The following is a 14,006-nucleotide window of genomic DNA, read 5'->3' on the forward strand; positions in this document are numbered from 1 at the left end:
GACGCATAACTAACAGAGACGCTAGGTATCATCTTCCTCCCACTATCTAGACACCTTCCTTCCTACGTATCCCAATTTCTGCCTCGAGTGAGATCGCGATTGGCTCCTGTGATATCTCCCTGGTCAGGTCCTGCTTTTCCGCCAAACGGCCTGCGGTGGGTCCGATCGGACGCACCCCCCAGAAGCATACCAAATGACTCTTGGATCACAGCCTAGCCAGCAGCCAATCACTGCCCTCGTTGTTGAGGGGCTGCCGACCCCCTCCCCTGCGCCATTGGCTCAGTGAAACCACCATTTTATTTATAAAGTTTTATATAGCGCTAGCTAGACCCGTGGGTATCAGAGCGCTTTACATACAAAATAAAAATTGCATAACATCGCAGGACATGAGGATGCATAAAGATAAAAGCAAAGACATAGTACTTATGTATCCAGTGAGGGGAGAAAGACGAGGTGGTTGACACAGTCAGATAACCACCGCCCTTGAAGGTTAGAGTGAGGGGGGGGGGTCCATTAGGTTATTGAAGCCTAGGTTGGTTGGACAGTAAAGTATTGGTTGAGGACAAGGATTTTCAGGTCCTTTTTGAAGCAAGAGAAGGAGGGGTTGCATCTGAGGTCAGTAGGGAGTGCGTCCCACATCCTGGGTACGTGACCAGAGAAGGACCGGCACTGGGTTTTGCATGCAGTGCCACTGAGGTGGGGGAGCCTTGGCCATTTGCTACCTTTAAGTACGTGGAAGGGGAGGACTACAAGGCTTCGGCTGGAGATAAGACCATCAAGAGTCCAGAGTGCCTGGCACATGGACCAGCAAATCCCGCCACTCGCTGCTCGCATCACAGATACGGGAAAGTCCCCCCTCGCATCACAGATACGGGAAAGTCAACCCTCCCAACACAATCTGTCCTCAAACGCATTTGAAGAAACTGTGGTGCATCACGGAATCTGGACAACTTTCAGGCACTCGCTAACTTGCTCATTGTGAGGGGGACAAGAGAGGTATATGAATATGTCAATAGAAGCAACCCCGTCATGACTAGCATTGCAGCTCCAGGCCTCAGACAGAAACAGAAAGCCCCATAGCCTGCACCAGGGTTAGGCTATGCAACACACCGGGCCTAGGGCAGCTGCCCACAGGCTCCTCGGCCTCTTGGAGGCATCTATGCACTGGGTCAGCGGGCTCGCCCACATGCACGGTGTCATATGGACAATAGCAGAAACCTGCCCCTTACCCCTGCTCTTGGTACGTGCCTGTGCCCCCTGGCACATTCACTAGCAGAGGGCTAAGTAAGCTGATGACACCCAACTGGAGTAGAACTAGAGGCAATGCAAGAGAAAGAATGTAAGATGTGACTGTGTAGAGCACAGATGCAAGAGACCGCCTTCTACCTACACAGAGACTGCAGCCCCTGTGCTGCGCTGGGAGATCTGAAGACAGCCCTTCACCTTCTGCAGCCAAATTTAGGGCTGCACCAGACACACCACAGAAAGTAATAACCTGACCTTCACTTTCGAGTTAATTCCATTGTCAGAGGTAACAGCAGGCAGCTGTCTGTGCTCCAAAGGCTCCTCCCCCTACTCCAAAACTGACCACCCAGGGGAGCAGACGAGAGCCCCTGGGATGAAGTGCTAGGTTTGCTGCAATTTAACCAATACCGGATTCCAAAAGTGCGCCAATAAGATGAAAAGATTGCAGAACCAGACCACACCAAGTGAAACCATCGTGAAAAGCACGAAACTGGATCCTGGTGCCACCAAGAATCCAATTCAAGGTTGATTGCATGGTTCACAATCACCTTCTTGAACCCAAACTATGGATTGAACCGACCGCTGAGATCCTGGAGGCCCCTGAGAACTGAGCTGTTCAGTCTGGAGTGCAGTTGGGCCAGGGTGCCCAAGGAAACCTACAAGTGTTCTGCCTGGCCTCTTGCTAGGTTATAACCACACACTTAGGGGGATATTCTCAAGAACGTGTGATAACCATCGCCAAATTACCTTAACGCAACTCTCCTTGTCGCAGTCTATTGTGGGAAAATAACGCAGTGGTACCATGCAATAGACCCACGATTACGCGTCAAATATCCGAGATAAACTCAAAATGGTGCCGCAAAAATGTGATACACGAACGCAAAAAACTTGTGATGAGGCCAATCGTGATACAAAAATCAGCAAAAACCAGCAATAGGCCTGCAGTTCACACGCGTCAGGTGGGAAAAATCACCATAAAAGTAGAAAAAAACCAGAAAAACAAATGCCAAACAACAGCGAAGCACAATGGATAATGCTGGAGTAAGTACGGAGGACAAACAGAACCCCACAAGCCCCACGGAGGACCAGCCTGGGACCCCGGGGTCAGGGAAGGCCAAGGAGAAGAAGAGTAGAAAGAAAACAGAATCCTGATAATGGAGGTAGTAAACACCGTCAACAACTGTTCGTCACCTCCACTGTGTCATTGGCAACAAAAAATTGACTATGGCAGTCCATCGTGGACAAGGTGAATGCAGTCGGAGTGCTGAAGAGGACAATGCTCCAAAGTGGCTGGGAGGCAGCATTTAGCACAGTACAACACTCAGAAATAAACACATTCATATATCATCTACTGAGGCACCAGGTACGGGCTGGCAGACAGCAAATAGAAAAGGCTAGGGCAACCAGGTGGGCTACCTGCAAGGTAGCTACCTGAGTGCATGCTACATCGTCCTCAAAATGAGATTCGTGTCAGGGGTGATAAGGCCTGTGATTTGATACCAAACAAAATATATTTTGGCTGTACCATACTGGAGCTGCCATCCCCGGGTTTGCCCGGGTGCCAGCTCATGTTATCCTACGGACCGCGGATCACATATAGTGTCCTTTAATAGAAAAAGCCACTATAGGGACATATAAGCTTGCACCGATAAATCCACGCCTTTAATATACTGCACTCTGCCTCTTGGGCTCAGGAGGCCTTCCTCAGGGGTCACTGCCATATATTAACAAGCATTTGCAATGCAATAGGTCTCACATTTGCAAGTGATTAAGCTATTGGTGTAGTAAATGACTATGCCTTTTAGTTATGTTTTAAAAATCAACACATAAATAAAAGGCATTGTCATTTACAATGCCAATAGTTCAAACTCACCTAAATGCAAGACCTATTGCATTGCAAATGCTTGTTTAGGACTTGTGCCCTGAGTACTGGGGACTCAATATGAAAGCTCCAGCAAACCATGTGACTATTGAATGAGCTGCGAACACTCTTGTCCTTCCGTAGGGCCACTGCCTTTCCTCTCTCATGGTTACATTGCTGTTCTTCCTCCAGTAAACCTACCTGTGTCAGTGCGCTTTATAAGTAAAACTGATAACGAGTGGGAGTCAAGTCTGACAAGCACGAGTGTCGGGGTGGGGGTGGGGGGAATTAGTATTTAGACCTTTCCAATCTCATGCTTCTGGTTGGGAGCAGTGTATGAAAGCAGCACACTCCTGAGATAGAAAAGTGCTGATAAAGGTCTACAGTGAATAAAAAAATAGTTCTCACAAAAAAAAAGGAAGCAAACCGTAAGGAGACTGTAATCCGCCGGTGCTCCTTTGTCTTGAACGAAGTGAGCTATCGGCTGGCAGAACGAGTGGGGATGCACCATTTAAGAGGGGCACTGGAGGTAACCTATCACAAGCAGTAGGCGGAAATAACGTTGTGTTGAGGGATCGCAAAAGGTCTTGCAGATAGTGCATGCAAGCTATTGCTCGACCTAAAAATAGCACATTGACATTCCTGCACATGGTGAGGGTAAAGTCGAGTTCGAGCAGTTTACACTGCTCCTGCAGCCTGCAATGACAGGCCAGCTGTCATCTGTTTACTTGTGTAACTCAGGGTGGAAGGAACAGTGCTTCAGGCACAGGTGACCCCTTTAACTCCATTGCACTGGGTACCACTGGTACCATATACTAGGGTCTTATAATGGGATTAAATGCAATGCCAATTGGGGTTACCAATTCACATATATCTGTTTTAGGTAAAGAGCACTAGCACTGTGGCCTGGTTAGCAGGCTTCAGTGCACTCTCAATGGGCACAAACCAGCATTTAGTCGTGCAAATGGGGCAAAACGTGGGGGTGCAAAAATACCTGCTTTCTTACAGAGGACCACTCCCCTGCACCAAGTGGCATAGCATGGGTGCCATGGGCCTAGGTGCAAGAAGGGAAATGGGCCCCTTTGTCACAAGTGCATGGATAGTAAAATACTGCCATAATTGGCACTTACGACCTCTGGTGCCGCTGCACCTACTGCACTGTTGATAGCTACCTCCTTGCCTGTACAATGTATTTCTCACTACTCTTCTCCACCACAGCAGGGCTGTGAGGGTGGGCGGGGACACTAACACTTAGTACTATCTTGACTTCCTCCCAGCAAAGGGCCAAGGTGCTTCATTTGTGCCGGTGCTTGCCACCAGTGGGCCCCAGAACTCATCTTTGGGGGTCTGACACTCATTTCTCTTCATCAGACTTTGACACAGAGGAAGAAAGAGAAAGGCAGGAAAGGGAAGAGGAAGATCAAGGTCAGAAACAGTGACAAAGGAAGGAGGGCAGGGATGAAAACCTGCAAGAGAGATACAGAAACAGGAAGTATGAGGTGGTCAATGAAAGAGGTGTGAGGTGGAACAGGACTAGTCAGACGCTGTATCCATGACATAAAGATATGGGAAGTGCAGGAAAGAGGCGTGAGGTAGAATCAAATCCAGGGAGCCTCATTATTCATGAGGTAAAGCAATAGGAAGAGTAGGGTGGTGGAGAAAGAGGCATGAGGTGGAATCAAACCTAGGCAGCCTCATTATTCATGAGGTAAAGCAATAGGAAGAGTAGGGTGGTGAAGAAAGAGGCATGAGGTGGAATCAAGACTAGGTAGCCTCATTATTCATGAGGTAAAGCAATAGGAAGAGTAGGGTGGTGGAGAAAGAGGCATGAGGTGGAATCAAACCTAGGCAGCCTCATTATTCATGAAGTAAAGCAATAGGAAGAGTAGGGTGGTGAAGAAAGAGGCATGAGGTGGAATCAAGACTAGGTAGCCACGGTATTCATGAGATTAACATTAAACATGGGGTGGAGCAAGAAAGAAGCATAGGTTTAAAAATCAAGACTAGATAACCTGGCTAGTCGTGAGATAAAGGAACAGGAAGCAGGCCGGACTGGGAACAGAAACCAGCCCTGGCACACTGCTCAGTTGGTCCCCCCTCGGGTGAGGGGGAGTGCAGCTGAGCAGTTTGCGAGGTGATGGTTTCGGCCGGTTTTGTTACAGGGGGCCGATATTGCCGGCCCCCGGTAACAGAAACGGCCCCCCAGGGGCCCAAAACGGCCCCCACCCTAGCAGCCCACCGGGGAAACGCCCGGTGCCCGCTATGGCCAGTCCGGCCCTGAGAAGTGTTTATTGGTGGAAGAAAGAGGCATGAGGTGGAATCAAAACTAAGCAGCCTCGTTATTCATGAGATAAAGAAATAGGAAGTGTAGGGTGGGGGAAGAAAGAGGCGTGAGGTGGAATCAAAAACTAGGCAGCCTTGTTATTCATGAGATAAAGAAATAGGAAGTGTAGGGCGTTATCAGTGAAACAGACAACTTGTGATTATCCTGTGCACATCGGAAGAAGGGCATCAAAAAACATGAGAGGAATAACAGCGGCGAGCCCCTTCTAGAGGCGCACCAAAAACATCAGAGAAAAGACTGTCTGACAACTACAGCACAGCATCTGACACCCTAAAAAAGTGTGAAACAAACACTGGCTTGTACTCAGTTCCAACGTTCTGAGCTTACTGAAAACAGTGTTTTCATTTGAAAAGGTGCGACAAGTGTTACTAGCTGAGCTGTCAGTGTGCTCAGGCATGGATTGCAGGGTGTTTATCTATATATTATGACTAAGGCTCACAGTTTTCAGTTTTTACTGATCTTTACAGATAAATACAGAAAGAAAGCAATGTGTTTTCTGTCTGTATTTGTTTTTAAAAGTGGAGAAATACAAAAAATGAGCTCCTTGTGAGTGAGTATCCATGCTGTCCTTCATGAATTCCAGGCAACAGATGAGCAGATAGACAGCACGGGGAGTTCAAACACCGGATGAGATTTCCTTAAATACAGGCATATGTGAATATATATTTGTATGTAATGCTGATATTTACATATGGGTGTAGTGTTTTGTTACAGTTGGCTGCATAATTTGCTAAAACTCAACAATCCTCAATGTATGAGCGCCTGTTTATCAGTTGAATAAATGTAGAAATATACCATTTTACGACTCCGTTTATTATCAAAACACAAAATATATATGGATAAATACCAATAAAATTTATAAAAAATATAAATATGGTTAAATACAAGAGGAAATATGAAAAAAATACCATAATACCAGAGCCCTAATTATGACCACTGCCAATATTGAACCAGTTGGATGACATTAAGTACTGTCATCCTGAATCGATGATGCAGACACAATCTACTGTGGCAAGTGGGACTCCTGATACCAGGAGGGTAATACAGTTAAGATATAGTGTGTGCAGAGAGCCCCATTAGCCCCCCCATACGTACGTCGGCAGCCCCTGTTGGAGAAGCCAAAGTAGCCGTTGTGGCATCGGTGACAGGATACCCCTTCCACTCCGAGGTGGCAGACGCACTGTCCGGTGATGGCGTGGCACTGGGCACTCTGGGACCCCACAGGATGGCAATCACAACTGGAGGGGACAAAAAAGTGAATTATCATGTGGCACAGAATAGGGAACAAGCACAAGGGTCCTTCCTTGTGGTCCTCAGAACAGAGGTGGCATTGCCATTGTAACCCTTAAAATGCACTATCTGACACCAGTGTGAAGTATCAATCAATCAATCGGCTTGTAAAGCGCGACTACTCACCTGTAAGGGTCTCAAGGCCCCGATGCCATCCACAATTCTTAGGGATAAGGGCCCATTTACCTTTTCCAAGTCTGTGGGGTAAAGTCGTTGATATATTGTCCCATCCCTGATCCCTAAAAAGTCCTCTGTAGCTCAAAGCTCCATCCATCCCTGACCCTTAAAACCACTCCAACCCAAGACCCTACTCATCCCTGAACCCTAACAAAATGCTCTCCACCCCAAAGCTCCATCATCACTGAACCTTAAAACCCCCTCCACCCCTAAGCTCCACCCATCTCTGAACCCTAAAACCTCTTTTCCACCTATAAACTCAGCCAACCCTTGAACCACAAAACAACCCGTCTTCTGCCCTAATCTCCAACCATCCTTAAACCCTAAAAGCCTCTCCACTCGTAGGGTCCACCAATCCCTGAATCCTAAAATCCCCTCGACCCCCTAACCACCATTAACCCTGAATCTAAAAACCTATTTCTACCCCTAAGCTTCTTCCATGCCTGAATCCTAAAAACCTCTCTCCACCTTCAAGCGCCACCCATCCCTAAAAGCTAAAAATATCCTCTCCACCCCTAAGCATCAACCATGCTTGAATCCTAAAAATCAATCACACCCCAAAACGCCACCCATCACTGACATAACTATTTATAAAGTACACTTTCACCTTTTAGTCTCTTGAGAGTGAAATAGCAGATATATTACTCCTACGTAACTCAATGGTACTCTTTTTATCGACCTCGTCAGAATGAAAGGCTGAGTGAATCCTCTGGGATTCAAACCTGTGGCCAAGGGGACAACACAGATTCCTGGAGGGCACGAACTAGTCCACTGACCCTCCAGACTCAGTATATAAATGTACTTATCTTAAGCCAAGGTCAATCAAATCAGTCAAATCAGCATTTGCGGAGCACAACACTGTCACCCCTCGGGGTATCTGGGCGCGGTGTCTCCTTCGAAGAGCCAGGCCTTTAGTCTCTTTCTGAAGTCTGCCAGCGAGGGGGCTGTACGGAGCTGGAGGGGAAGGTCGTTCCAGGTCTTGGATGCAATGTAGGAGAAGGAGCGGCCACCGCTGCGACGGATGCAGGGTGTGTGTGCGAAGGAAGAGGACTGCAGGTGTCTAGTGGGTTGGTGGAAGTTCAGTCGAGGGTTGAGGTAGGCAGGTCCTATGTTCTGGAGGGTTTTGTAGGCGTGTGTGAGGATCTTGAACAGGAATCTTTTCTGGATGGGGAACCAGTGGAGGTCTCTCGGGTCGGAGACGATGTGGGTTCGTTTGGGGAGATCCGGGAGGTCCTGGAGGAGTCTGGCTGCATCATTCTGTATGTCCTGTAGTCTTCTGAGGAGCTGGGTGGAGGTGTTGTAGAGGGTGTTGCCGTAGTCGAGGTGGCTGGTGACGAGGGCCTGGGTGACGGTTTTCCTGGTGTTGGTTTGGATCCATCTCAAGATTCTGCGGAGCATGCGAAGTGTGCGGAGGTTTCGGGTGCCTCAGTAGAGGGACTGTTGTATGCTCACCTGTCAGGGATCTCAGCGTATAGACTGCCTGTCTGTGGCTCCCTACTTCAGTGTGGAAGTGCCTTAGTGTCTCCCTTTCCCACTCAACGTGTCAATGTCCCTGCTCATGACCGTTCCTGTTTGTGGCCCCCTATTTCTTTACTAATGCATTCGCTGTCCTTGTATCTGGGAATTCCAGCATCTCAATGTCCTTGTGTAACCTAAGTATCCGTGTGTTACCTATTTCTCCACCATTAGAGTCAGTTTATTTCCTTTCCTAGTGGCTTTCTTCCTCAGCATCAGTGCTTAATTTGAGCCGGTGCTTTCCGGTGCTCAGCACCAGCACTTAATTGGTTTCCTGTGCTCAGCACAGACAACTAATTGTCAACACCATACTTAAAACAGTCTACCACATGGTGGAGCTGCTCATCTAACTTAGAGATGAGCAGAACAACAGTTGTTTAGGAATACAATATACATTAAAATGGCTAATACCTGCCTCCCAAACCATTCCTTTAGCTTTGGGGACCTGTAATAATCTGAACTGGCGCACTTACATGCGAGAGAGATGGTTAGTAGTTGTTTTAGCAGCGATGACAGGGGCGATGGGTGGCGCTAGCTGCAGTGGCCTCCTGGTTAGAGCCTTGGAACTTCATATTTTACAAATTAAGCACTCCTCAGCATTGGTATATTTCTTTTCCTAGTGCCAGTGTGGTCATGTTTAAGTGTCACTGTATTTCCTGCCTCAGCATCAGTAAGACGGGGACCACAGTAGCTGTGAAGACAAAGTTGAGCAACTTCGCTGAGTTTGCAAAGTGTGCGGAGTGTTCCGACTACACTCCCCTTCAGTTGTGTGTGAAATTTTACTCAAATTATTTTTGCAAGACAATATTTCGGAAAACTTACTACTAACTCATTTCTTTTTTGTGGAGTTGTTTTCCCACAAACCTATTTTAGGCAATGATTCTACCACTATGTGTTTTATAAACTCCACAAACTTTATGAGACTCACTAACACTGTGAAGGGAACATGCAAGGGCACGCACCCCTAGCTCACACACACCTGTCTGAGGCCACATTCCTCTTCTTCCTCCAACATAAGCACCCATCACCCAGTGTTAAAGTCAAGAGTTTTCTTTCCCAGAGCCCTATTATAGAAGCCTACCTCTGACAGCCAATCCCTGGCTGCATGCCATAGAAGCCGGGTCGGCATTGGCTGCAGTCTCCTCCAATCACGTTTGGGAGGCAAATGCACTGGCCAGTGACAGGATCGCAGGCCTGCGGGTCCCCAGCAGACCCCGCGTGGTGGCAGTTACATGCTAGGGAAGGAAAGGCATTATTAGTGAAATGAATACAAGCACAAATAAACACAACACTCACTCAAAGCTGCCAAGGGTTGAGATTGCTGTGTGACAATTTTATAATTTCAGTGCAATGTTGCGTGACATTTCAACGACTATGAATGACACTTTCTTGCGATCAAAATCAAGCAATAAAGACAGGAAACATATAAATATCAGAGATTACACCCATTTAAGCAACGAGAAAATCTAAGATCCTAAAACTGCTGCAAAGCACCAGAAATAGAAGGGCACTTAGCTGTGAATGTGCGAGGCACTGCGCTTCTTAGCACCTAACACCACTGCCCTCCCTGAGTTCTGGGGCTCTCTCTCTGCCCTCGTATGCCTCTCACACTCCTAAGGCGGCACTCAGGTTTCAGACACACTTTTAGAAGTCATGTAGGGTCATGCTTCATGTGTGAATGTGCGCAGCGCTCTGCTTCTCAAACACACCACTGCCAAATAGTTCTCTGTAGATTGCAGGGTGTGGCAGAAGAGACCAAGTGGGGGCCTTACCCTGTCACCTGAGGGGAGCCGCACATTCTGTGCTCACAATGAACCATGGCTGCCGTGACATTTGGCGGGGTCGGAGATGAGTGAGTCCTCGGGCCTGAGATGAGTGAGTCCTCTGGACTCTGGGGCCCTGTGTCTGCTCAAGGCACAAGAGGTGGGAGGGGCAAGCAGTCAGTACGTGACAGACACAGATATGTAAAGGCAGGGAGGCAGCGTGACTGGGGGTCGGTGACTGCAACAGGGAGCCACTCTCAGGCTGTGAGACATCCCCTGTGGCATAGGGCCAATATCGGCTCACTCACCAGCCCTCCCGCAGCAACATACATGTAGCATAAATAAGCAGACAAGACAACTTTTTGGTGGAGAAAATAGCTGCAGGTTTATTAGCATACAAATATGCCAACATGGTGGGTTATCTTACAGGCGATCCAAGGCAAGCCGCCCCTCGCGGCCTACTACCTGATGGGTCAACTTGCATCGTAACCTTAGCCAATCGGTGCTTAGCGGTTGTGGTGAGGGGATAGCCACTCCCACTTCTGGTGAACCGCCTGCAACACAAATAAAAAGATTAGAACACATTTCTCCCCCCACCCTGAAAGCGCCGGGTACGCGGTAGGGAAGGAAACGGAGACAGGTCGAAGGGACAAAGAGGCCGCCAGGTGGGCAGGGGAGGAATTTATACCTCTCCCCGCCCCCCACCACGGCCAGAAGTGACGAGCTGGACCCTAAAAGGGGTCTCGGAACACTAGGCTGCCCCGTGTGCCATCCTGTGGCACTAAGGGGGTCGCCCTCTTATGAGGTTTCCCAGAGGGGACGTGTTGGTCAGCCCGCAATCATTTCAGTTTGCAATGCTGCCCGCCTTAGTCCAGGCTGAATGTCCGTAATGTGAGTCCAGTCTGTCCTTGCAGCAGACGCATGAACCTTTGAGTGTGACAGATGTGCCCACTGCACTCTCCCTCGGCTGGGGCTCATAATAATGAATTTGCCACGGGTGGCGGCATCATAAGCCCCACAGCGCGGGTGGCCGTGCTGCTGCGAGCACTCAGCAGCAGATAGCAACGCTGAGAGACAAGCGCCTCCCACAAACGAGTGAACCCCAGCGCCGGCCTTCCTCACAAACTACCTGTGGTGCTCTGGCAGCAGGACATGACATCATCCCGTGGCGCCGCCGGCCAATTGTATCAAACAACTTGACCGGGCCCAGGCCTGAAGTCAGATTGTCTGATTTAGAGCCGAGCGGTGCAATGGAATCATCACACAAGGTTACACTGTAGCACTGTGAGCCCGCCAGCGGCGCCTTAGCTCAGCCGGTAGTGCCTCTAGCCGGCAGGAGCAGCGCGTGCATGTCGCAGCCACAGGCTGTGTGCTGCCACCTGCCTAACACAGTTCCTTCTACAGTGCTTCACAGTGACAGCTGACACATGCAGATATGTGTGACAATGTATTTCAGTGCGGTGATGCGGAGTCTAATGCCTGATGCGTGGTACTTGGCAGGCTGCTCACGTCGTGCAACAGTTACAAAGTGAAACGCGTTATCGGACCACAGTTCCCTTTCTCCTGATCGTGCTGTAGTCTGTGGCCGCGCAGTTGTCCTGGGCTCGTTGTTGTAGTCATGACAGCACCTTGTTTGGATGAAATCTGAATAAATATTGATGAAAAGTGTGGGAATGCATCATTATATACAATGACTGAGAGAAAAAACAGCTCTGCCAAAAATGCTCAAACCAGCTCCTCTCTCTTCCCCCTCTTTCCAAGCTGTCTCTCTCCTGAAGTCACCTCCACTCCCTCCTGCCTCCTGTAATTACCAGAGAAGCCGCAGGAAGTGACAGAGGCGGCAGCAGCCCCTTGCTGTAGAAAACAGACTCTACAGCAGGGTTGGATAGGAATTTAAAAAATAGCCAGGGCTCCTTAAAAATAAAAGGGTCTCACATTTGCGGATTGCGCCTTTTCGCAAAACACTGCTTCACTGTTTTAAGTATTATAAAAAGGAGGGTATTTTCTCTGAAAGAGGCATGCTTTCTTAACTTTACTGAGATGACAAATATGCATGTGTTGCCAGTACTCTTTGTGCACGGATTAGTTCACAGTGGGGAACCACGCCTGAATGTAAGAGAGGCCACTTCTGCTCAGGCCCCCTATCCCCGCTCAATCTGCATACATTAATGGGGGCGCAGCGAGAGGCAGGTAATGGATGCCCATCTGCCTCCGACATACTGCTCAGGCACGGCAGAGATACAGCCCAAATCGGCCACCACGCTGCCAAAAAAGAGGCACACAACTGCAACTCAGATACCGGCCCATTGCCCAGAGTGGGTGCAAAGAAAAGGTACACAGTCGGGCTGGAACAGAAATGATGCCAGGCATCAAAATAAAAGTGTCCCCCGTTAGCGAATCAGATGGCTAAACAAGTAGCCCACATTTGCAAACCGAGAGGTTTTGAACTTGTAAGGACACGCGGTGCAGGTGCTTTGTAAGGTATAGGAGACTTTAGCTCTTTCGCTGCGGCGGCTATTCCGCCGCAGCGCTAACAGGGCGGGGCGGCCGCGCGGCGGCCGCATGCTGGTGACAGAACCGCTCCGTCACCAGCCGCGGTTGAGCTGTGCTCGTGACGGAGCGGTTCCGTCATGGCCCGCCCTGCTCAATAAAACGAGCCGCGCAGGCGCAAAATCAGCGCCACGCAGGCGCGGCGGCGGGGCCATGACGGAACCGCTCCGTCATCAGCACAGCCCAACCGCAGCTGATGACGGAGCGGTTCCGTCCTCAGCATCGAACGTGTTAACATTTGAGCTTGTTGCAGGCAATGTTTGCTTTAATATGAGGGAAATAAACTGTGAAATCCAGCCCAACCCTCCATATACAGGCCCAGAAACAACCAGTGCGCAGGCTGCCCTGTCAGACCTGCCCACTTTACACTGCAGATTGCGCTGTGGGCCAGTCCGACCCTGGAAAGGAGCCCGTTTTCAGACAGCTCAAATCATGTTGTTACACTTGTCAATACTGGGAATTAGCTGTAATGTACAAGAGTAGACCGCGGCCATAAAATAAAACCAACCATGGAAATGTCTTTTACAGAGTTGCTTGTATCTATTTTGGCTTTCTAAATATTTAAGGGAAATTCTATGGGAAATGCCCAAATTTGCAAACAGTTTCTCAAAATTTCCTTGAGGCAGATGAACTACCAACAATCTTGGGGAGTGCACGGCTTGCTTGGCAAATTATGAATTGAAACATTTTATAAATGCCCTTTCTGAACGCGTGCCTTGTTAGCAAATGTATATAATAAAGCATCTGGGCACAGTGCTCAATTTGAGCCGGTGCGGGGCCCATCAGCTCTCATTTTTGGGGACTGTCACTTACTTAAACTGATCAATCATTTACCACGAGCAAGAGAGGGGAAAAAACACACAATTTAAAGACAAAGGAAGAGAACACAAAGGGAGAAGTCAGGGACCCACAGGAGTGAGATAAAAGGGCAGCGAGGGCCTGGTAATGGTTCAAAGAGGCATGAGGTGGATTCAAGACTGCGCAGCTTTGACATTCATTGCGCTCACATTTCATAGCGCAGGCTGAGGGCTTCGGGCAGCAGCACTCATTCTTTTACCAATCAAACACTAGCTTTGAAATGCAGTGATAGGTCCATTGTGTCAACATGATCTATTGGTGATACCATTCACTCTCAAAGCACCAACACCCGCCTCCCGGCCATCAGGAGCCAATCAGATGGTGGTATCCCTGCCTTTGCCAAACCCTCACCAAGTAAGAACCAGATGGCAGCATGTGGCACCCACTATTTACATGGTTGGGT

General features: G+C 48.8%; 1 protein-coding gene across 1 annotated transcript in view; it reads right to left on the bottom strand.

Annotated features, from left to right (window-relative positions):
• Window positions 1-14,006, bottom strand: part of LAMC3 (laminin subunit gamma 3) — a 713,512-nt gene that overhangs the window by 210,086 nt on the left and 489,420 nt on the right. Inside the window, exons 15-16 of the mRNA XM_086924802.1 lie at window positions 9,514-9,667; window positions 6,546-6,688 (exon numbers count right to left, since the gene is read on the bottom strand). Of these exons, the coding sequence (XP_086780928.1) occupies window positions 6,546-6,688; window positions 9,514-9,667 (297 nt within the window). The remainder of the gene's footprint in view (window positions 1-6,545; window positions 6,689-9,513; window positions 9,668-14,006) is intronic.

The sequence above is a fragment of the Lissotriton vulgaris genome, chromosome 5, assembly GCF_964263255.1.
Source record: "Lissotriton vulgaris chromosome 5, aLisVul1.2, whole genome shotgun sequence".
Lineage (NCBI taxonomy): Eukaryota > Metazoa > Chordata > Amphibia > Caudata > Salamandridae > Lissotriton > Lissotriton vulgaris.